The sequence below is a fragment of the Serinus canaria genome, chromosome 1 (assembly GCF_022539315.1).
Source record: "Serinus canaria isolate serCan28SL12 chromosome 1, serCan2020, whole genome shotgun sequence".
Classification (NCBI taxonomy): Eukaryota; Metazoa; Chordata; class Aves; order Passeriformes; family Fringillidae; genus Serinus; species Serinus canaria.
In genome coordinates, this window is record NC_066313.1 from 26,171,887 (window position 1) to 26,195,949 (window position 24,063).

General features: G+C 44.0%; 2 protein-coding genes and 1 long non-coding RNA gene across 4 annotated transcripts in view; 2 read left to right on the forward strand and 1 right to left on the reverse strand.

Moving 5' to 3' along the window:
* Window positions 1–6,840, reverse strand: LOC108961340 (uncharacterized). Its single transcript, XR_001989575.3, has 4 exons — window positions 6,700–6,840; window positions 3,987–4,102; window positions 985–1,091; window positions 1–288 (listed from the first exon to the last, which is right to left on the reverse strand). It is a non-coding gene; the product is annotated as an uncharacterized LOC108961340 (long non-coding RNA).
* On the forward strand, window positions 6,331–16,416 carry HAO2 (hydroxyacid oxidase 2). 2 transcript variants are annotated; one of them, XM_009102609.4, is made up of 8 exons: window positions 6,331–6,449; window positions 8,068–8,221; window positions 8,997–9,148; window positions 9,898–10,181; window positions 10,558–10,773; window positions 12,513–12,671; window positions 14,367–14,436; window positions 16,121–16,416. In XM_009102609.4, exons 2-8 carry the CDS (start codon window positions 8,091–8,093, stop codon window positions 16,174–16,176), a joined length of 1,068 nt encoding a protein of 355 aa, XP_009100857.2. In that variant the 5' UTR covers window positions 6,331–6,449; window positions 8,068–8,090; the 3' UTR covers window positions 16,177–16,416. The 2 variants fall into 2 exon arrangements, with proteins under 2 accessions (XP_009100857.2, XP_018763740.2); XM_018908195.3 differs by having other exon boundaries at window positions 10,102–10,181.
* Window positions 16,134–24,063, forward strand: part of LOC103827136 (3 beta-hydroxysteroid dehydrogenase/Delta 5-->4-isomerase-like) — a 15,592-nt gene continuing 7,662 nt past the window's right edge. Inside the window, exons 1-2 of the mRNA XM_030234994.2 lie at window positions 16,134–16,251; window positions 21,798–22,011. Of these exons, the coding sequence (XP_030090854.1) occupies window positions 16,240–16,251; window positions 21,798–22,011 (226 nt within the window). The 5' untranslated portion in view covers window positions 16,134–16,239. The remainder of the gene's footprint in view (window positions 16,252–21,797; window positions 22,012–24,063) is intronic.

Sequence of the window (24,063 nt, forward strand, 5' to 3'; positions counted from 1 at the left end):
TTGATGTTCAGACTCAATTTGATGATTGAGATCTCTATTGCAAACTTTTTAATTAATCAAATAACACAGGAAAAAGACCCACAGAATATATTTGAAGGGTTTGAAATTAGTTTAAATTATCTTGATGACCTGGAGAAATAATTTGGAAAACTTAATATGGAATTTTGTGAGGAAAACGTGTTGCCTGTAGCTCTCAGTCACCAGCTGTTCGTGAGCTGGACAGCAGCCTTGCAGGGAGGAATCTGGAGGCTGCAGCGTGGCCCAAGCTGAAAGCTTCATGCAAAGCTGCTGCAAAACAGAGAAACCCCTCAGTGGAATGTTGCCACAGATCAGTGGGCAAACAGGGTCACACTGCCTCAGCTCAGCTGCTTCCCCACTCTCAGAGTCGGTGTCAGCCTGAAGAATGCCTCTGAGTGGGCTGGTGGGGGCGGGGGCAGCCTCTGAACCCATACTGGGGTCTCTTGAGAGCAAATTCTCTACTTTCAAGAGAGTCTGAAGCTCTGCTGGGTGTCTAGACATTTGCAATAGTCAGCAAGCCAACTTCCAATACACCAGTGGAGGTTTGCTTCCTGAAGGCAGCAGCTCTGGTGTTCCAGAGCCCTAGGCTCAGCTTAAGCACGAATTCAGTCCCAAGGGTAAAAGCAGCCTCTCATTTATACTTTTGAATCCACAGTCTCATTAACACTGAGATTCATTAAAATCTCCTTATTTTCTGCCCTTCCACCACCATGAAATCTCAAGGCTGAGATGGACCTGTCATGGCAGAAATTGTTCATGATACTGTTACTCAAATGCCTCCTTTATACCACAGCAGCTTTCTCTGTCTCTTTTACTCTGAGGTGACTTCCAGCACGTATTAGGGTGTCTCTGTCATGTATTTGGGATGGAGTCTTTTTAAGTCATCTGCCACCTCTCAACATCTTCCGCAAAAAATGAGAGTTCTTTGCTACATGATTGATCTCCGAGATTTGAGACTTCTATTACCTTTAGCCTGACTCTTATCTGAAGAGAAGACAAGACTACTTCTTGATTTGGAAGAGATGAACAAAAGTGTTTGTCTCCTTTCTTCATCTCAGGATGGAATGGCACATCTGGAGAAATAAGTAAGGAACATACTGCTGAGCAATGAACACAAAAATACTGTCTATCATCACAGCTGAATAAACAGTAGTATTGGCAAAATCTCTCTCCTTTGTTCCATATGAGGGCCAGAGAGGACTCAGCTGGAAGATCATGTCCAGTTCCTGGTGCTTTGATTAAGGGAGGATGTTGAACAGCTGGAGAGTCAGAGGACAGAACTTGGGATGACCAGAAGTCTAGAAAATATGGCTCATGATGAAAAGCCAAAGGAATTTGCATAACTTGGTTTAGAAAAGAGACAATAGAGGGGGTGGCCCATTGATGAACTTTAAATATTTTAAAAATAGGCATAAAGAGAAAGGGACTGAATCCTTTTTGTGCCCATTATGGGTAGAAAACAACTGAAATAACAGGAAGGGAGATCCAGATGAAACATCTGTAAATTTTCATTGTATAGTCAATTGATGAAACTGGTTTTCTTTGGAGGAAGTGGCATCTCCATGAGTGGAGACAGGCACAGGTGGAGCTAATTCTGACTTCAGGAACAGGAGTGGACTGGATGCCTTCTCCTCTCCAGCCTACTTTTCTGTTCTTCTGTGAATGTTGTCCAGTGGCTGACAAAGACTGAGTCCTCACTGATTCCCAAATGGTGCTGCTGATAGCAGAATCACTCCCACTGCAAGTAGAAGCTACCAGAACTTTTTCCTGCTGATGAAATGGAAGGGGAATATCAAGAGCAGAGCACTCTTTGACTCAGATAGGGGCAGGTCCCAGGTGCCTCTTGTTTCTGTTTTTAGTGTCCTCTGTGAATTTGAGTAAGCTACTGCTTTCACTGCTAGCACCATGGGACTTTAAATACAAGGCAAAGAAGGAAGGCCACAGCTACAGAAGCCTAGCTGGCCCAGCAGGCCAGGTAAGGCTATGGACATAATAATAAATTATAATCCATAGCCAATAAATAATAAAATAATAAAAAATAATCCATAGCCAAACCTGTGTGAGGGTGTATCATGATTAATGTCATATCCTGCCTCTTTCTCCCTGGCTTCAGGAGGGACAACTGTCCATGGAAATCAAGGGGAAAACCCCAGGCTGAGTTTTGTCTGAGCTCCTCTGCTGCTCCACCCTGTGTGAGCTCAGTGTCTGTGGAGACAGCTTTGGCAGCAGCTGGTGAGAACCAAAGGGTGTTCTAGGAAATGGCTTCTGTAGACCTTCCTCCCCCAACTGTGCTCTTGCTCACCTCACACTTTACGCCAATTTTTCATAAATGCTATAAGCTGCAGTGATTTGTGGAGTTCTTTGCCTGACAGTAGTCTCAGATATGTACCTGAGGGATGCTGTATGTTTTCCTACTGAGAGTACACAGGCATTGTCCTCCCTCCTCCAGCATTTCCCAGCAATAGTTCAATGACTCTGTATCTGCTCTCTGAAAACCATTTTTAAAATGTTTTGTTCTGGTCTGCTCAGCCTGTGACTCTGCTTGCACACACCCTCCCTGCTGCCTGCAGGTCATCCCACCTCACATGATCCAGCTGGGTCTCCTACATCAAACACTGATGTGGTCTTTCCTCCCAGCCTGTTGAACTTATCCAAGCATTGCTGGTGTCACAGTTTACAGCTCCAGGTCTTTTATGGAGAGAGGTAACCAGGGAAAAAGACTGCATTATCTTTCTTAAATGTCACAAAGCACTCCAAATCTTCCTCATCTGAAGAAATACAGTGGAACAGATTTCCACAGTAGGACGCAGAAGCAGGCTTCTGAATTCTTCTGGGTTTTTTGGGGGGGAGGGAAAGGAGGAATGAAAAAAGAAATTGTAAGGATGAGATGAAAGAAAGGATACCACAAAAAATTCAGATGAATGCTGAGCATAAATCAAGTTCTCTTCTGTTTTTTTTCAGAAAGAACAGCCAAATGCTTGGTAGTCTCCTAGAACACTATAAAAGTGTGTCACAGAAGGCCGTCCCCTTCTGCCTCTTTCCCGAATTTATCCCCTTCTCTTGATCCTTTTACCCCCCTGAAACCCTGCCATCCCAGGATATCCCTGCTTGGTTTTTCCACACCTGCTCTGTCTCTGGCCTTGTTGCCTCTGCATATCCCTCCCTGCCTGTCCCTGGATGCTGTCCTGTAGGTCCTATTTTGAGCCATTATTTTTCTCCTCCTCCCTTTCAGTGCTGTTTAAGGTGCCATCTAACTCTGGGTGGCACAGGGTGAGGGAGAGCAGGGCACAGCCAGCTCTCTGCCCTCTGCTCACTCTTGGGGCTGAGCTCCTATGGCACCAGCATGCTCTGCACCAGGCAAGTCTTCAGCAAAGGCAACATCTGGATTTCAGACAAGCTCTGCAGGCCATGTGCAAGTGGAAAGCGGTGATTTACAGCTAGGTCAGATCTGACAGGATTTTCATATGGCCACCAAGCACAGGCTGTTGTCTCCAGGGAGCAACCCCCGCTAATTTCAAGCCCCTGCATGAAGCACTGAACTGCAGTGAAACCACTGTAAGATATTTTCAGCATGGGCCAACCATATTTTTCGCTAACCTCATTCTTGGAGTTGCTGACCAACTTTCAGTGAAATGTTCCCAAAATAAAAATTCAGCCCAACACAGAGAACAAGGATGGAAAATTTCAGCCTAGAATGATTAAAATGTGAAAAAATTAAAAGCAACTGAAAACAGATCTTATAATCAAAACTGTTAGGCAACATTAAATATAAGATTTGTTGCCCTCTCCACCTGTAACAGAGGGATGGCTATTTAAGCATTCAATTTGGGAAAAACTTTCTTGCATAACTGACATGCGAGGAGAAAGCATTTTCCTTCTGCACATGAGGCATGTGCCCAAGAAGGACATCTGATAAGGAGAATCAGTGGTGGCTGTATGCAAACTGTTATGTGATCTGAATTATTTACATTGCTTGGAGTTCATCAGATTCTTCACCAAAGTGTTTTAAAGTCCTTCACCAAACTGAGCACTAGTGGATGCATCAGGGAGAGAGATGTCAGCTTGACCCACCGTGATTTGCCACCTGTGAAAAACAAACAAACAGAACCAACTGGAGGAAGGGGCATTGTGACTGTAACAGGAACTGGGGCACAGATTTACAGAGGATCTTTGTGTTTGGACTCACGAGCCTTTGACTATGTTAGCCCTGAAAGTAAGTAGCTGCAAAAGCCCAGCTACACCCAGATCTGTGTAAAAAATCAAGCTTTGCCTGTTGACTGCTTGACATTCTACCTGCAAGGGTGGACCAGATGTGTGTAATTATTTCCTATACTATTTTCTTTAGTTTTTAAAAGAAGACAGCTAGGTTTCCAGCAATGTTTTTAGAGAGTCTTTTTAAGGTTTTTACTATACTCCAATGAAAAGGATTCAGGATTTTAAAACTGGTCCACTTTTTTCAAGTATATACACAGGTTATAATAAAAGATATTGTATCTGTGGCAAATTCTGGTTTCCTCAGATTGCAGCTTCACACCTAAATCAGGAGTATTACTGCTATCAGAGAAACTACCACTTTTGGAACAACAAGTCACTGCTACTTTGAATTGTCCATTGCTGAAAGAAGAAAATATATCTAGATGCAAAGTACAGCCTCTTAAAAGCCACAGCATAAACACAGAGATTTTCCCCCTTTTCTGATCCAAAATACAGTAGTCACAGACTATTTTTAATTCATGTAAAATTATGATAATCATGAAAGCATAAACTCTATGGTTTGCTGAATTGGCTGCAATGTGCATCCCTAAAGTAGGGAAGTACTGAGATCAGCATAATGGGAAATATGACAGAGAACCCTGCAGATGACTTGTAGGCTGAACCAAAGATCATGCCAGACCAGATGTAGCTACATTTATTGCTGTGCTGTGCACCAGAAGATGTCAAAAATAAGGCACGGGGAGTGAAGATTTCCAAACACATTAGCAGTACTTTGGTGATGTGATTGCAGCAGTTTTAAGGCCGTAGTGCCTTGCAGGCCAGCAAGTACTGGGTTCTTTTTATTGCTTTTCCAAACCTAGGTTGAAATATATGACCCAAATCTGACATCTAGTGGAGGAAGAACGAGGGCAGGATTTTTCTTGCCTTCCCAGGGATGCACTGGGCTGTGTGCACAGGCTTTGCTCTTTCCAGAAGAGACCTGAAGGCAGTCTGCCCCACGGCTCGTCCTGGGCAGGGAAGCAAACCAAAGAGCTTGTGGGCATTTCAGCTAATTGTGCACACCTTGTCTAGTTCATGACACCTGTATCCACAGCTATCCATGCCAGAAGCCAGTTCCACAGTGCTGTCAGCAGATAATGAGCTCTGAAGGCTGAATCTAAAGTTTCAAAAGGCAGTAGTAGAGCCAACCATGTCTGTTTGAATTTGGGCAGGGTCTTGTGAGAGCATCTAACAGAAAGGTGTTCACTACAGCTGCACAGATGGTGTAGTGACCTACAATTTCTGCTGTCACAAATGTCAGGTCTGCTCTCCTGGACCAGACCAGCCAGTTCAATGCCAGCTCATGAGGCTGCAGATCTCTTTAGCTTCCAGCTTTTTCCCACCACAGTAGTTCATTCACTGCCCCATCTGGGCTGTTTGAGCTGGGAGGCCAACAATACTTTGGGAAAGCTTTAATAAGTTTCTGAGTTGTTCTCTGCACCTGCCACTGTAATATCTCATTTCTCAGTTAGCAAAAATCCAAACTTCAGGTTCTCATACTTGCACAGATAACATTTCTGTTGAAGGCATGAACCCTAAAGGCTAAAAGAAGCTAAAAGCCAAATAAAACTGTCCAGTGTTTATTTTTCATATCTTAGAAATTTAAATCAATATCATAAATTTGTTGGTACCTCTGTCCTGATGAGAGCACTTGCAGGCCATTAAAAATGGCAGAATACAAGGGGTATTTTAGTTGTTTATACACTTCAGGAAGCAAAAAACATCTCCCACATGTTAGTAAATTATCCAGGCTTTGTAGCTGGGAGTTGTAACTACTCACACTGTCTGTGAATCATCATTTTGGGAGAATGAAGCAAGAAGTTACCAACAGTTTAGAGATTCTTTAAACCCCCTGAAATACTGTTGCTTGATGAAGATAATGCAGAGCCATCAGCCACTGCCAAGGAGCTCAGCTACAGGGCTCTGTCCCAAGCAATCACAATACTGACAAGGTGATGCATTTTTGAGGAGGGATTTTTAATCTCCTGATAGCAAAACAAAGTCAGTGTTATACAAACAGTACAAAGTTTACCACAGGATTGAGCTTTAATCTCTGGTGGTTGCTTATTGACTGCAGAAGAAACACAAGCTACTCAGTGAAAAGACCTCAAAATCCTGTTTGCAGGCAAACTTGAAGGAGAGGCTCTCACCCCCTGCAGCTTTCCCTGAAACCCAAAGTAAGTCTGAACTGAGGTCTGAATTGGAAAACAGGACAGGGCCTGGATTGTTTAAAATTCCTGTTTATTCTGCCATGAGAGGACTTGGTTTATCTTATTGTCCTTGATGAGGTTGACCTTTCTAAAAGTTAGAAAAGCAGAAGTTGTGATGGCTTAAAGACTGTCACAGAGTATTTATGGAGACTTGTACTATCAGCACAACTCTCAAAGTCAGAGAAAGCAGGCTTGGGATACTTGCACCCCCTCCTACCTGATGCCTGTCTGAGCAGACAGAACAATACTGAAGAAATCAGTTGCATTTCTTCTTCCTCCTCCAATGAGTTCCTCATCTTGGGCTCTTTACTAGCAGAGAATTGTGAGTGCTAAATCTCAAATGTAAACACAGGTACTTCAGTCAGTGAGAGGCAGGGTGCCTGCAGTTTGACAGGTTGTGTATGTGTACATAACCTGGGTGTTTATCTGGGCCAAAAGTGACCAGCATGGGACACATGGGGCTGATTTTGGTGAAGCTTGAAACCCTTGCTAATGTGGGGTGGGAGGTTAATCCTGAAAATTAGGATATTTACTTCTTCCTGTATATTTTTTTGAGAAGTCAGACTGAGCCACAGCTGTTTTAAAATGTCATGTTTCCACATATCTTGCTAAATATTTATTTTAATCAGAACTGCAGAAGTAACTGCAACTAACAATTTAGAAAATTGACTTTGTCTGTGTTTTGTACACATTTCTGCACACACGGGCATGGTTTGCTAAAATATTAATTTTCATAGCTTTCAGTTCTTGCTTCTTCAAAAGTATGTAAGTGCAGGCATTTTCTGGGCAGCATTTATGTTGGTTTGATTAGACATCTGGGTCACGAAACTTCGCTTCCATTCCCTGAAATGCCGAGATTAGTTCTCAGAAACATGTTTCATATTGTGCAATTTGTTTTTTGCCAGTGTTTTCTCATGGTTTGTCCAAATTCTGTGTGTCCCTTTTATAGTATATATCGGTGCTCCAGCATGTAATGCAAACACCCAGAAGATATTTGTTACAGAAGAGAAAGGAAGAGCTGTAGAAAATGCTTTGTTTTTTCCACAGCACTGGCTTCTACAGTGACTTGTTCTCAGGGTCTGGACATAGTTTTACAGTGTGTTCATCCTGGAGCAGGTTACATGTAGACCCTGTATTTACTTGTTTCCAGATTTCATGATCTTGAATTCCATCCCTGTGCTCCATAACTAACTGTTCAGTCACGGTGCCGTCCTTAGGGGTAGTCTAACAAATTATGTTCTGGGACAAGCTTTGAGCAGAATTAGTGGAACAAATAATGCAGCTTGTTTGAAGATGGAACTTATGACAGAATTACACAATTGAAATAGCAGAGGACCTAAAATGTCCTCTTCAGGCTGCTGTTTCAAACAGAATGAAGAGAGGCACAGAGATGCAAGCTGCCTCCTGCTCTCATGGCTGCATCTGCAAGTTTTCCCCATACTGGGGTAGAGGATTCATAGACCGATGTACAAGACAGACTGAGACAACTCAGATGGCTCCAAGTTTTGTATGCAGTTTGAGCCCCTGGAAGAGAGAATGACAGTTCAGAGACCTAATTTCTGCTCCATGTTATTGTTTTCTTCAGGGTTCCCTACACCTCTCTCAGCAATGGCTATGGTGTGTCTTTCTGACTTTGAAGCTTATGCTAAGAAGTATTTACCCAAGATTGCTTGGGATTATTTTGCAGCTGGAGCAGATGACTGTACCACACGAGATGAAAACATCCTAGCATATAAAAGGTAATGGGAGAAGGAAATGAAGGGGGTTGTACTGGGACCTTTTAAACTGTTTTTGTGCAAGTGTTTGGTTTTGACAAGCAAAGACATCTAAAACCTTGTCCTTTCCAGGGGGTCCCCAAGCTAAATGCAAAACCTGAGCACTGTATGCTCTAATGCCAGACTGAGCCCGACATGGGTTGTATGAGGATTTAGGGATGCTGAGGGTACAGACAGATGCTTGGGTAGGGCAGAGTAGGGTACAGTGTGCTATGGAGTGTGTGGCATTACAGGAAAGGGCATGAGCAGCTCTAATAGCATGAGTTGCAACAGGGAGCTCTTGGTGAACAGCAGGAAGCCTATGTGCAAGTAGGGTGGGATTTGGGGAACATGCTGCGGAGCCTGAGGCAGGCACACTGAACAGTGAGGACAGACACATGAAGGGTGAAGTGGAAGGACCCAGCCTTCCTGCAAGTGAAAGGAACCTGGGGGAGGACAGTGGGACAACAAGACACAGTGAGCTGAGGTGGGAGATGCAGAAATCATGTACTGTGGCCAGAAAAGCAGGACTAATGAAAAGTGGAAGTGACTGAACTGCTGGCTGAATTGACCTCTAAAAGCAAACAGAAAGGACAAAGAGCCTTTTTTATATTTTCTTTTATTATAACCTTATTATTTGCTGTTTTCTTCATTGGCTCAGATTCCTGCTTTGCAATTGGTGAACAAAGACCTGGTTTCCATGAAATTTCAGAAAACTCACTGAACATCTACTATCCTGAAGGGGTTTTTTGCCTTACAGAATTCGTTTCCGGCCACGTATGCTGCGGGACGTATCTGTGATGGACATTAGGACTAAAATCCTGGGTTCTGAAATCAGCTTTCCTGTAGGAATTGCCCCTACAGGCTTCCACCAGCTAGCATGGCCTGATGGAGAGAAAAGCACAGCCAGAGGTACGCTTCTGCTCTGGTGCCATGTAGCTCCAAAAGGGGGTTGTAGAAAAGCCTCAAGAAGCTGTTAGGATGACTTGAAGTGTGACTGAGAAATATTTTCAGTCTTGAGGGGGCAAACTCCATTCCCACTTTCTGACACCCTGCATAGGAAGCTGTATAGAGGGTGCTCTTCTTCTCCAGCTACCAACATAAAAAATCATGGAGTGTGCTGCAAACTGAAGATGAGGGCAATGAACACGTTTCTGACTCATACCGAAAATGACATAAGTTTTTCAGTCCTGGGGGCTCTAGATGGGTTGTAAAAGTGGTGGATGGGACTCAGACTGTGAATTCCTTGTTATTGGTATAGAAATGTCTCCCTTGGGCAAAATATATCCCCTTTTCACAAATCCTCTGGAGAGTTTGGAGACCTGACCCCTAGAAATGTTTTTTCTTCTGTGTACACTAAGAGGACTCAGTCATAAAGATAAAATTCATGCTTTTTTTTTTTTAAATGCAGATGCAAAATGAAAGCACAGCTTGGTTAATTACCTCTCCCTTTTCTGCTTTCTTACCAAGGACTAACAAGAGTGCATGGTAAATGCAGTCATTGTTAATTCTGGGAAATAGCTGCCCTGTGCTTTGTAGGATTCACATGAAATTGGGAGTTGGGGCGGTCTCTGCAAAGAGTGCATGGTTTTGTATCTGATGTCTGATGGCAAGACCCTTGGGATGCCTTTGTTTCTGACTCCTTCCCATTGCCCCCCAAGCGGCCAGAGCAATGGACACCTGCTACATTGCCAGCACCTACTCCACCTGCACGCTGGAGGAGATCTCCGCGGCTGCGCCCGGCGGCCTCCGCTGGTTCCAGCTCTACATCCACCGCAACAGGACAGCTTCCCAGCAGCTGGTCCGGCGGGCAGAGGCCTTGGGCTTCCAGGGCCTCGTCCTCACCGCAGATCTGCCCTACACAGGCAAGAGACGCGATGATGTCCGCAATGGTTTCCGCCTTCCTCCCCACATGAAAGTGAAGAACTTGGAAGGAGCCTTTGAGGTTTGTAAAATGAGCTTGTCCTTTCATTCGCTGCACTGGCATGTACCACATGAGAGAAAAACCACTGGGTAACTGCTGCCCTGGCATTTGCTGTACCAGGGTGTATCTTCTCCCCTGCTGGTTCTGCAGCATCCTGGCTTGACCTCCTGCCAGGCTGGGTTCTGTCTTCAAAATCCCCACCCAGCTGCCTTAGAGACACTGATCTCCACCCCCATTGTAATTATTCTCCTCCAGAGACATGTGACATTTCTGGAGCTGATGAACGTCTGTTGGCAAGTTTGATTTATCTCTTCTAGGGCAAGGAAAGACACCAAGGGACCTGTGTATTGTTGCAGCCTGGATGAGTTTTCCTTTTGCTGTTTCATTGTGGCTGTAGGGAGATGACTGCTCTGAGTACGGACTGCCACCCAACAGCTTGGATCCTTCGGTCACCTGGAATGACATCTACTGGCTGCGGAGCCTGACACGCCTGCCCATCATCATCAAAGGCATCTTGACAAGAGAAGATGCAGAGTTGGCAGTGAAACATGGAGTTCAGGGAATTATTGTGTCCAACCATGGTGGAAGGCAACTGGATGAAGGACCTGCCACTGTAAGTGAGAATGGATGAAAATGGATGTCCCACATTTTCCCCGTTTATGGCCTGCACGTTTGCATTAACCTGGGTGTCTCTATGCCCAGGTCTGTGCGTACACTTCTGGTGGACTTGAGTTTGTCCAGTGGCCACGGATGTGTGCAGATAGACCTTAGCTTTAAACTGGTGAGATCCATGCCTTGGCATGGGGGCTACCCACTGAAATATTTCTTCAGCTTCTTGGGAGGGTTCTGTAAGTAGCACAGAACCCGCTTAAGTGCAGGTAAACTCCTGGCCTAAGTCAGGGAGAGTTCCTGCCTGTGTCTCCACGAGCTGGTGCAGCACTCTCAAACTCTTTGCGCACTGCAGCAAAAAGAAAACAAAGCTCTGGAACCAAAATTGTACAAATGAGAGCATAATGTATTCTCATTGTTCACATCTGTCAAAACATGCAAAACAATGCCGCTAGATTTAGTGAGAGGTCTGCTTGCGTATTTACAGGCTCAAGTCTAAACGGGAATTTATTGACTTACACGAGCCAGAAAAAGGATAACTTATCTGGAGAAAAATTCCCCTGCTTTTAAATTTGTACAAAGAAATCATGCATTGTTTGGACATGTGTGTATTTCACTGGCTTAATTTGGCTTCTGTCAGTTTTTCCAATTGCTCTTATTTTACAGTTCTGCATTGCACAGTATCTTACGAACTTTCTTTTCTCGGTTTTCTTTTGTTAAATAAAAATAGGTACCAGGGAATTCTCTTCTATTCTGCGTCAAGGCTGACCATAACGACTTAAAAAAGTATTTAATAAAGTCAATGCTAAAGGCATAATAACAGAAATGGCATCCACATTTAACTGTTCTTCTACCTTAAAAGTTGTTTTACGCACACAGACAAGGCAGTAGATACTTAGTTGGGCTCTGCTATTTTTCTGCTGCCAAGCCTGGCTCTTGATGAGTTAGTCCTAGAAAATTTCAGCCAGAAGGTTTTCAGTTTGAAATTCAAAGGAAAAAAAAAAGGCAAAAAGGTATAAGACACTGCAGAAAAGAGCCTTTTGGGTTTGCTCTGAAGTGGAGTTAATTATGTCCACCGCCGTGTCCTGCCCCTGGCTGTAGTGCCTTTGGGGCCAGAGCCAGCATCTCTGCATGGTGCTGCCCTGCAATGACATCTGAGGCTTACCCCATGCTGAACTCTACAGAAAAGACCTCAGGGAATCAGGAGACTTAACCTGGAGGAAATGATTGACTGTACTACATAGCAAATGAAACCCTTCACAGATGCTTTAGAGGGAGGCACTCAACAAGTGGTCACCAGGATTAAGTTGAAATGTAAGCTTAGGTAGTTTGAGCAGTAGAAGTCTGACATCAGCCTTTCTTGCAAACAGCTGTATTATTCATCATTGTCTCAAATAAAAGTAAAACATTGATGACAGCAGTTCCCATTGAAATTTATATTTAAAATCTTTCATAAATCTATTGAAAATGTTACTTTTTCACTAATCAAAAGTGAGAGCAAAGAATATCAGTATAAGCAAAGCACTGGAAAATGGCATTAAGTATCTGGAAAGCAGAGTAAGGAGCTGCATGTTTGTTATTCTGCAGCTCCTGGTGCTGAGCTATTTGTGAGGCATTGTCACATTTCATTTCAAGAAGGTATCTTACTAAAGCCCTGCATCCCTGCCTGTCTCTTTGGAATATATCCTCCTTCTCTTGGAATCAAAAGCTGCCCTCAATATGAGACTGGCTTCTTCTTTGCAGATTGATGCTCTGGTTGAGGTTGTGGAGGCAGTACGAGGCAGAGTGGAAGTTTATGTAGATGGTGGGATTCGAAAAGGAAGCGACGTGTTAAAAGCTCTGGCACTGGGAGCAAAATGCGTCTTTATTGGAAGACCAGCTTTGTGGGGCCTGGCTTACAAGGTGAGAAAGGAGCTCTGAGTCCATATGCCTGCTTCTCACACTCTCCAGCAGTCCTGCAACTGAAGTCACAGAGTTGTCACTGGTGGAGAATATATTTTTTAATTTTATTTTGCTGAATTTGAAGTGGAATCACCCCGAATTGAATGAAACCCTGACATTTCCTCTGACTTAAAAACACCACTGAATTTGACAATTTCCTGGGATTTTGAACAATAGGATTTTGAAGGTGATAGCATTGTTTTGTGGGACCTGATGTCTTGTTGTTGCAATTTGGTGCTAAAATACTTTAGGACTCAGGATCATCAGTGCTTTTGAAAACTGGAGCTGGGCTTATTTGCCAGAAAGATTAGTCTGACAATTTTATTCGCTTTCAGCAAATATTTGGGAACAATACATGATTTTGGTAGAACAGTTTCACGGTGCTATGAATCCTTCAAAAATACATAAAGAACTCCATCCCATGGATGGCTGAAACATTTTGGACCAGGATGGGCAAAACTGTGTCCTGGAGGTTTTCCACTGTGGCCTGGGTTTTCCACTGCTATTTCAGTTCAAGCTTTGCTGCTTCTCAACTCCAGGCATATTTCTATGATCCAGAGTCATGAATTAGGCCTCTGATGCAGGAGGTAAACATAATACAATTAAAATGAAAATAATATTATTATACCAGTTGGGGGTTTTTTGCTAATTTTTTGCTTTTTATACTCTGGATGGAGTCATCCAAAACTTTTCTCTAGAGAAAAGATACTTTTTTGTATGGTCTAGACACATGTCCCTTCTTTTAAATGGCACTCTTGTCCAGTGGTGGGATTTTTGTGGATTCCAGTAGCAAGGGTTTGATCAAGAAATCACCTGAATCTCCTGAAAAAAAACCTGTAAGAGTTGGCAGTACTGTTTCTTTTGCCAGTAAATATTAACAAAGGGCCTAAGATGAAAAAAGTGTTCCTGTGAGCTGCCTGCACTTTCTCCACAATGGAAACAGAAAGGAGATGGGATTTTGGGGAGTTCAGCTGTGCTTTGGTGTTGTATTCCATAGATTATTCCTAAAGATGTATCTCAGTGGCATTACCAAAGCAGACAACAGAGGAAGGGCATAAACAAGTGTTAGCACTGACTGCACCCTAAGTATCCATTATTGCAAGACATAAAAAGAAAATTTAAGAGAAAAAAAAATCCTCGAGTATTTTATAGGAAGATCAAAATCTTCTATACATTTTATTGGCTTTTGAGCTTCTTGGTGTCACTTACACAGAGGAAAACACATAGTCTATTATTTTTAAAGATTCAGTCCAGTATTTGAGTAAAGTACAGTTTCTGGAGTGATAACATATATAAAACTCTCATTACTTTGTTAAAACCTGTCAGCATTGTAAGGCTTGACATTTTAAATAGCAAGCCCATTGGTGGGGGAAAACTGAAAGCTGAAAAAAAGAACCGACTACAAAATGTCAGAAGTGAAAAACAGCTTTGTTTTCTTTCCCTGTTCAGATGTATCCCAAAAGGAAAAGCATCTAAATTAATCTGTGGTGAACTGAGCACATCCATCATATCATTTTAATCATTCATCTGCATGAGAGACTGGAATTGGCACGGTCTTAAGGGACTATCCCAGCTCTCAGGGTGCAGGCATCCTGCAGCCCTGCTCTGTGCCAGCGCTGCTTTTACCCTGACTGCTTTCTCTGTTGGTTGGTGCAGGGTAAAGAAGGTCTTCAGGATGTCTTGAGAATCCTTCAGGATGAGTTTCGCTTGTCTATGGCCCTAGCTGGTAAGTATTTTGTTTGGGATGGGTGTTACAGATGTTTCTGGTTGCAAGCCCTATAAAATCAGGAGTGTGATGGACAGGTGACAATCAGGGAATCCACAGGAGCTGTGATGGTTCTAGCTGCTGTACTTGAGGTTCTCTGCTTCCTGTGAAACCACTTGGCATTCCAGGTGTGAAGTTTGCATAGAGAGAGTAGGTTAGAGCAGCTTTATGACCCAAGTAAAGAGAGGCAAAACTGCAAAGTACAGCCAAGCAAAACTTGGAATTTCTGTTCTTCAGGGAATGACAGCATCTGTTTTTCAGTATTTAGTGTTTATCAAGGTAAAATGCAACTGATCTTTTTTCTGCATGAAGAGTTCATTAAAAATGGATGCAGAATTTTTCTCTGTGTTAGAGAATACGGTCTGTAGGTGATTACACATGTTTTAAAAGCTTCTGTGTCTCCTCCCTTTACACTCTGTTTTTCTCACTCCTGCTCCCAGCTGTAGCTGCCCTGTTTGAGCCTCTCACCAAACAGTAAATTTGCAGAGCACAGTGCAAGCTCCAGTTTTACTCTTGAACAAGATGGTTATGGCACTGGAACAAGCTCCCCAGGGCAGTGGTCAAAGCATCAAGGCTGACAGAATTCCAGAAGCATTTGGACAATGCTCTCAGGCACATGGTGTTATTGGGGTGTCCTTTGCAGGGCCAGGAGTTGGACAGGATAATCCTTGTGGGTCCCTTCCAGTGCAGGATATTCTATACATTATGCCATGTAGAACTCAAGTGGGTAGCAACACTGACTGGGACACTGGAGCCGAAATCCCTCTGGCCATAGCGTGGGTTTATGGGTTACTTTTTCAACCAGTAAAGATTCCTGGGTTTTTTCCCCAGCAGACTTTTACAGTTCTTTTCATGTAAAAAGGCACAGGATTCAGCAAGGTTGGGATCCTTTTGCTGATGCTGTGAAATTCATTGAATGATACAATCTTTTAGGTTGGAAAATTCATTTTTAGATCATCAAGTCCAACTGTTAACCCAACACCGCCAATTCCACCATGAAACCATGTTCCTTAGTGCCATATCTATGTGTCTTTTAAACACTTTCAGAACTGGTGACTCAACCACTTCCTTGGCAGCCTATTCCAGTGCTCGATAATAATTTCTGTGAAGAAATTTTTCCTAATATCCAATCTAAACCTCTCCTGAACAGAAGATTCAAGGTGCAGCCTCACCAGTGCCCAGTCCATGGGGACAATCACTGGCCTGGTCCTGCTGCCCACACCATTGCTGGCAAAGGCCAGGATATCCACCTGGGTACACAGCTGGCTCATGTTCAGCCAGCTGTCAACCATCACCCCTGTTCCACCCATTTTTGTCCAAATTAAATGGCAATGCAAATCTTCACCTCTGGCCTTTTGGCACACAGCAACCCCTGTCTTTTCTCTGTGTTTTTCTGCTGTCTTTACTGGATCAGATTGCACCCTTCTCAGCTTGTTATAAAAACATTTTTTTTCCATGTTTCTGACTCTTCTTATGGGGGGACTCCAGTGCTGAACCTCGATGCTGAAGATGCTGCTGAGGAGTGGAGATTTTGAAGTACAAACCTATTCCAACCTGGCTTGTACAAGACTGGGGTTCAGAGCAGAGAGGCTTCCAAACTTCATGCACAGACCTTTCTCTCTCACCAGTGTTTCATTTATTGCAGGCTGTGCCAGCGTCTCAGAGATTGGCCAGCACCTGGTTCAGTTCTCAAGGCTGTGATCAGCCTCCTGCCATGCCCACCAGACAGAGGCAGCTGAAGCCAAGGTCCCAGCCAGACTGAAGATGAAAAAGGAGGTGCAATAAGTATCTGATAAGGCCTTCTGGAAACTTCTGAAGAGATTAGGAAAGGCTCTGTGTTAGCAAAGGTTGCTCTCTGCTTTTATTGAATGAATTCCATAACAGTTTGGGTAATTGTTACTTGTCTACATGAATTTTCTTTAAACTGGCTGTTCCACGGCATTACCTATGTTGGGTCTTCCTCCAAAGTTCCGCTACACCAGAGAGCCAGACATGGAAAACCCTGTGCCTTGCTTTTTCCATTAGTCATGCCAAGTCTCACTGCAACCCAATCCCCACACCTCTCCTTCTCAGGCACAGTAAGTGTTGTGGCTGCTATCTTCCACAGACTTGGCTTTTCCTGGATGTATTCATAAAAGATATAGAAATTAGATGAATCAACTACCAGGCACCTCAGCTGCCCTTTGCAAGTGGGGGCAGTCCTTGCCCACTGCTTCTAAATGCAAAGCAGGGCAGGGGTGGAGCAGGGTACCACTGGTGGGGAAGGAGCCAGCTCCTTTTTCCAGCAGTGCAGCCCCCCTGCCTCCCCCTGCTTTGGAGCCAGCAGATACCCTGATACCCATTTCCCTGGCACGTGCAGCCATGCTACCAAAAGGTGACCTTTTGCATAAAGCCCTCTTTAAATCAGCCCAAAGAAGGCAGAAGGAAGAAGCTAACCCTGTTGGTTCGCTCTGTTTAGGCTTTAGTTTCTCTCAGAGATAACAGTGTCTGCAGTGCCCTTCCAGAGACCTTCACATGGAGGCCTTCCTCTCTGCTCCAGTAACAATAAACCTTGTCAGCAGACTGACAGCCTGGCAGATAAGACTTGGGAATTACAGCACATCACACACTTTGATGGATTTCAAGGATGTACAGGAAGAGAATGAGACAACTGGGAGTGCTCAGTCCTGCAAAGGTTAAAGCAGGGGGAGGGGGGATCACATCACTGACTTTTACTACTCGTTTGGAGAAGATCCAGGCCAAATCCTTGGATATGTGCAGTAAAAGGGTGAAAGGCAATGGGCACAAGTTGCAATGAGGAAAATTCCAGGCAGAAATCAGTGGGGGGAAAAAGCCACCATGAGGGCAGTCAGACACTGCAGCACGGGGTTTGTGAAACCTTCATTGTCAGAGATATTCACAGCTTGCTGGGCAAGGTCCAGAGCAGCCTCTCTGATGCTGCTGTGAGAAGAGGTTGGCACAGAGATCTCCCGAGGCTGCCTTTAATCTGAATTGTAGGAGGATGTCACAGAATCATTAAATAAGAGCTGCACATGAGATCTGTACCCTGCCATGCCACTGGGCTGCCACGACCAACTACCTGGAGCTGCAGAGGCAGCACCTGTATCTCCGTGAAAGGCTGCAAGAAAGCATTTTCTGAGTGAAAAACAAAGATATTTGGTGAGTGAACTTAAAATGAGAGGTCACAGGGCTCAATCAGTATAAGAATCTATTTAACAAGCCCCGTTTTTCCAAGACATTGAAAGTTTTCTGTGAGCTGGGTTAGGCTTAAGCCAATGCATACCAAAGTTTCGTGCCCCATTGTCTGCACCCAGTTCTGCTTTATGTACTTGATGTCTGATACACATTCAGGCAAGGTTAAATCTTACCAAAAAACTGTCCTTACAAAAAAAAAAAAAAAAAAAAAAGATTGTAAACATGCAGCTTAAGGACTAATCAAGCCCTGCTGCTTCCCAGCATCCCTGGAGGATGGGACAGAGAATCAGCCTACTTACAAGGGTAGTTTATCTACAAAATGGATCCAAACATAAACATTTTTCTTTGGCATATGATGCAAATTTCTCCAGCCTTTAAATATCTGAGTCACTCATCAATTTCACCTGAGGAAATAGAGTTCTTCCTAAAACTAAAGGGAAAAGAAGACTAAATGTTTGTTTCTAGATAATTGCCCAGATCATGTGCTGTCTAATATGGCAAAGACTACTGCAAGAAGCCTTTTTGATCTTGGAGATTATGTCAGAAATGTTTACAATCACCTTCTCCTTTCTACTGGAAGAACTCTGGAATTACTGAAATAGGAGATATTTTCTTTGTCAGGTTTGAAGACACAGAAACACTGAGGCCTCTTAAGGTGGTTTTCTTCATACCATGATAAAAGTGTCTTACAACTCTTCTCCACTACGAGAAGCCGTGTTTATACAGAGTCCAATACAGAACAGTTGTCCACAAGTTAATTATTTAAATATTTTCCCCCTCCTGTCAGTATATAACTAGAAGAGAGGGAAATGTTTCCAGGAGGGAACAGTGCCTCCCACGCTGAAGGGCAGAAGTTTTCCTTGAGTAAATCTACATTTCAAAGTCCAGCCTCTCTCCCAGAGCCACCAGCATGCCAGCTTACAGGCATACAGTGGTAGAGAAACACATAAGTTTTTCATGTGAGAGGAAGCATGGAATTGTGTGTGTGTGTGTGTGTGTGTGTGTTTTGGTCACAACTACTCTATATTTAGAAATCAAATGGTCTAGCTAAATAATGAGTATGCTTTTGCTGCTTTTGCTTTTCCCTGCTTCAGTTCTCACAGGTCTGGGCAACAGGCCAGACTTCCCTTTCCTGAATTAAAATTCTTTCTGGACAAATAGATCTGTTATTTCTTTCTTACTTCTGGATACCCTGATTGATAGTAAAATCAGTTCACCTGATTCCTTAATTAAACAGTATTGCCCTCTGTAAAAGTACATTTTATGCCATAAAACATTCATGCCCTGGAATGTTATTGCATAGAACCATTCCAGTACCATGATACAATTTTTTCCTAATGCTGCTGGGAATTTTCCCTTCCCTTTTTCTCTTTGTGTCTTCTCATCTCCACTGCAGTCCCTCCCAATCCATTTTTCCCCTTGTGACAAGTCTAGGAAGATACATCTAACACCAATCATTGCCCCAGAGTATCTGTCACAAGGGGCACCAGTAAAAGCAGAGGAGCAGCTATTCCTGGGCCAGGCTGGAATGGGACATGGTGCATGGCACATATACTAAGCTGTTCACTTAGTCCATGTGTAGCATTCCTCCAACACTCATCAAAATGTACAAGCTCTGATTTTCTAAAATGATGCTCTTAGTAATGCAGTCCATTCTGCAGCAAAATACCAGATTGTGGTGGCTTCATTTTACAATGAAGTCAGAGAGAAGGAAGACATCAACATAGTTACAAATGTCTATGCCTTGACACAGCTTGGTAAACTTTTCAAAATTCTGCTCAGTTATGTTTTCACCTGCAAGTCCCCTACCTGTGCAATAACTCTGAATTTCATCGAGTTGTTCCTGGTGGTCGGGGGTCTGGTGGACTTTGGCCTTGCTGCTCACTGTCTCCGTTCTGGGGTGTGCAGCCCATTCCAGCATCTGCCTCCCTGTCCTTTGGGGAACACCAGAGCCTCTCTTGTCTGCAGGAGGAGCTGACATGGCACTCAGCAGCCCCAGCAGCGATGTCAACACGAAACAAGAGGTGAAAATGTTGTCTCTAGGTGGGACTGCAGGAAGGACCAGTAGGTCTGAGCTGGAGTTGAGCAAATTGCTGCTGTCTGACCACTGACATTCACACACAGCAGTTCAGGGGAAGGCTGCTAGGCAGTGATGTATAAAACTCCCTCAAACTAAGCCAAGCATTTGTCTGAGTAGCACCTGAGAGGACAAAGCACAGCAGCAGTAAATCTCCCTGCAGTCCCCTATGAAACACACATATTCTCATGTAAGCACATAATGCTGAGCTTGGTCCTTCTGACAGGCAGTCCTGGTGCACAAGAGTGTTTTGTATCCTAAGAGGCTCTGTGGTGTTGTGTGGTTTGGTAATACCTCTTCAAAGCATTTTATTTCCTTTTTGAAAGAGAAAAGGAAGCCCTGTTACAGAGAATGCCACTTGGAGCAGCAGTATTTGGCCAGTTATTCTTCCTTGCAAAGTGCACAAAATTAATTTGCAGCAGCTTCTGATAAGAATATACAATGTCAAGGTCCTGAATGTGAAAAGCCAAGGAAAGAAGCACTGATAACAAATTTTTTAAAGCTCTGTTGGGGTAAGTAACAGATTTTCAAGGACTCTGGGATTGAGACATTTGCCAAAACTTTGTAATCTGTGTCAGCTAAAAGCCTTTATCCTCCAACAGAAGTGGTTTTGCTTCTCTCCTGTAACTTGCAAGCCTAGTTTTGCTCTAAAAAAGTAACAGTGTGGGGATACTTCTACAGCTTTTCTCCAGAACTCTCTTTAATGAGTGAACAAAACCCATGATAGAATAAAAAGAGGAGCTTAGCAGTTAGTGGCACGAATGGAAACAAAGCAGTTTTAGAGATCCATCCCAGCTATACCCCAAATCAGGGATCCCTTCTCCAGTGATTTCAGCCTAATTAATTGTGTTGCTGGCCTTCTTTGTAACTTCCTTGTGGCTCAAGGCAGCTCCCTATTTATCATCCTGCTTCAGCAGGGATGGCAGCCTATCCCTGTGAGAGAGAGAGAGAAGGTACAGCTGCAGCCAGAGTGTGCTGACAGACCCAGGAGGGCAGTGCTGGCACCAGGAGGTTCAGGTATTGCCCTGCCCTGGTCTCACAGGACAAAACAGTTTTGCTGGAAGTGGAGTGAAACCCCAGGGAGAAGCACCTGGGCATTTTCCCTGCGTGTTGGAGATGTAAAGCAGTAACGACACAGATCACTGCAGAGGCACAAACAGCCTTACTTTAAATAGCTACTCTTGCACAAGACATTTCCAGAGGTGAATCTTTCCCTCCTGCAGCTTGAATTTAACTTGGATGGTACATTAAACAATTTCATCACTTCAAATGCCTGTGGTGTACTGAACAAATACAAAATCCCCAGGGTTAGTTTCTGCTCTTGCACAGAGAGAGTGAGAAACCCACACTGTAATGGGGGAGCCCAGCGTCCAGAAAATACATAGCAGCAGAATTCACTCCTCAAACCACTTTAAATAGCTTCTCCTCTATTTACATTTAATTTAAATGCTCCCTACCTTCAATATTGGCACAATATCAGTGCTGTATTACACAAGCAAGTGCAGCTGAAGAGAATTATCAACATGGGGGTTTATTTTCTGGGGATTTAGGGATGCAGGACCACACCTAGGCTCAGACCTCACTGTATCCAGAGCCTTCCTCTTTGGGGGGAGTGGTGTGGAAGCATCACATTCTTTTGCAGCAAAGGAGGCACTCAAGAGGGAGGGGAGCAAAATGACCGAGGTGGAGGTGGTGCCCAGCAGGATATAAATACAGGCAAATCTCCCCCACGGTCTTCTGAGAGCTAGGGAGGTGGAACCAAGACTCAAGGCAGACTTTTGTGGGGTTTGTTTGGCATTGAAGTCGATTTTGAGCATTTTCAGATTCGTTAATTGAATTGGTGGTTTGTAATAATTTGTTAGAATGTTTTCTTTGCGTGGAAAAAATACATAGACTACTTCTGAATAGGAATAGCTAGCAAAAGTAAGGCATGCTTAAAAATTTGTTTAATGTAGGGATTAAAGTTTGTTTTTCAGTAGTCTCTCCTTCTGGTAACACCCTTTGATTTGCAGTGTTTCCAGAGGTTGATGTCATATGTTCCTTCCCTCAGGCAGGAGGAGAACCAAGCTCAAGAGACAGCAAATCCACCAGCGAGGAGCAAGCCAGAGCCATGTCCCTGGCTGGGGTGAGCTGCCTGGTGACAGGGGCAGGAGGGTTTCTTGGCCAGAGGATTGTGTGCTTGCTGCTGGAAGAAGAGGAGGCTCTGGCTGAGGTGCGGCTGCTGGACAAAGCCTTCAGCGCCGAGGCGCTCTCCAGGTTTGACAGTAAGTGCCATTTCTGCCTTTTCCTGGGACTGTGCTGCAGCTGGGAAACCTTTACCTCTCCTCTGAACCAGCTTTGCAGATGGAGGTTTTATCTCAAGGAATCCTTGCTTTATCCCTCCCTTCCCTCCAGCAAGGAATCAGATGTAAAATGTGAAAACAAGAGGGTTTTTTGTCAGGCCCTGAGGATTCTGTATACTGTCCTTGCAGTAAACAGGCTGTCTTCAACCTGACTGCTCTTACAGCAAAACCCACAGAGCAAAATTAGTGCAAAAATCTCACACTTCTTCATGGGGAAAGGGAAAATTCAAGCACTGCTATACTGGGTGGGAGGGCAGAGGTATCCAGAGCATGCTGTGCTGGGCTCTGGTGGGCCAGACAGAGAAGGCAGTGAAAAAGTTGTGGGTGCAAATTCCAATGGTTTTCTTCAACCTGTGATTAATTTGATTAATAGTGATCTTCTGGCTGAGAGCTGTGGGGAGGTATTTTTAAAACTGCTTCTGTTAATAACATTATTGCAGTTTCCTGTTTAAGCAAATGCTAAACAGAAGAGACAGAACCCATTTGCAAAGTGCAAGGCAGGATTCTTGAATGGATTGGAGACAGAACAAGGGAGTGATGTGCCCAGTGTCAGAAACAATCTGTGGCAGGGAAAGCAGCTCAGAGTGTTTTGTTTTGAATGCCCTATTTATCGAGATACACTGAGCACATCTATAAAAAGGCATCTAAGGGGCCTAAATTAGTCAGGTTCATAAGTCCTTACATTATATTTACTTAACAGTAACTTCCTCCATCACATCTTCACTGCAAGACTCCTCTTCCTCAATGCAGGAAACTCTATGGGAACCCTTAAGGAATATCTCTGTATGATTTGCTGAAGAGCTTCAATCACTCTATAGAGCATTAAAGTGTCATCAAGGGACAGCAACAGTGCACAATACACCTGGTACAAATTACACAAGCCTATATCATGGTTTTACACCACTCAAACTTCTTCTCCATTATATCTGACTCAGCATTTCACTATTTCTAAATGCCCCTAAGCCTTGCAGCAGCCCTTCCTGCTCTGGTTTCCAGAGAGTTTCCTCAGAAACAAACATAAAACCTTCAGCTACAGTAGAGGCTGAAGCAGCAGGAGTGTGTGTGGTTTAGCACTGATGCAGCAGTGCAGAGCCATCTACACTGCTTTGGGCCAGAAGAGCTTTGTGGGGATAATGGAGCATCCTGGGGAGTGAAAACCATTGTTTGTGTGAGCACAGTCTTGGCTGGGCTGCAGCAAACATTTTGATTTTTTTTTTGTTGTTAATAGGCAAGCTCTATGCCCTCTTTCCTTATCCTCCCTTCTTCCTCCATGGAGCACTGCCCACACTCCCCCTCTCCTATTCTTTTAACATTCCTTCTGCCTATCTGAGCAGCACAGGAGGTAGAGAAAAATCAGTTACCAAAGACTTTTCTTCCCCATAAGCAGGTAATAGGGACCATAGTCTGACAGTCTAGATTTGAACCCCTTCATTTTGTCAGGCAGCTCCTCTGTCTGCATCAGCCCTTGTGGCTACATCTCTTCTAGTGTCCTGCTAGTCCCTGTGCTCAGGACTACCTGAAATATTTCCCTGCTGTTCCCTTTCAAGCCCTTCTCTGACTCAGTGACTCCTATTCCAAGGGCTGGGCTGCTACAAAACCTGTGGGTGGGGCTGGAGCCTTCTGACCTGCATTATTTTTGCTACAGGGACTTTTACTTGCTAGCAGATGTTATCTGGGTTTCTGGAACAGCCAGGAGCAGAGCTGAGTGGGTTTTTTCCTCACTAATCTCTTGAGCACCTTGCACTGGCAATATCTGTGCAGAGTCAGGGCTGTGGGTAGTGAGACAGAACAGCCTGTGCAAGCCACAGCTCTTTGTGCCAGAAGGCAGCCAGGGGCACTCCTCTTTTGTCCAAACAACCTTCCTGCTGAGAGCTTGACCCATCCCACTCAGTCTGTGTAGGACAGTGGCATCTGTGGTCTTCCACAGCCCCAGGGAGTCTGGGATGATCCAGTCAGTGTCCAGGGCTGTGAGTC

What these genes read in the sequence shown, in the direction of transcription:
- HAO2 (XM_009102609.4), top strand. Translation starts at nt 8,091, where the DNA reads ATGGCTATGGTGTGTCTTTCTGACTTTGAAGCTTATGCTAAGAAGTAT. An exon ending in TGTGGGGCCTGGCTTACAAG is followed by an intron (nt 12,672 to 14,366) that starts GTGAGAAAGGAG and finishes TGGTTGGTGCAG; the next exon opens with GGTAAAGAAGGTCTTCAGGA. An exon ending in CTTGTCTATGGCCCTAGCTG is followed by an intron (nt 14,437 to 16,120) that starts GTAAGTATTTTG and finishes CATTTATTGCAG; the next exon opens with GCTGTGCCAGCGTCTCAGAG.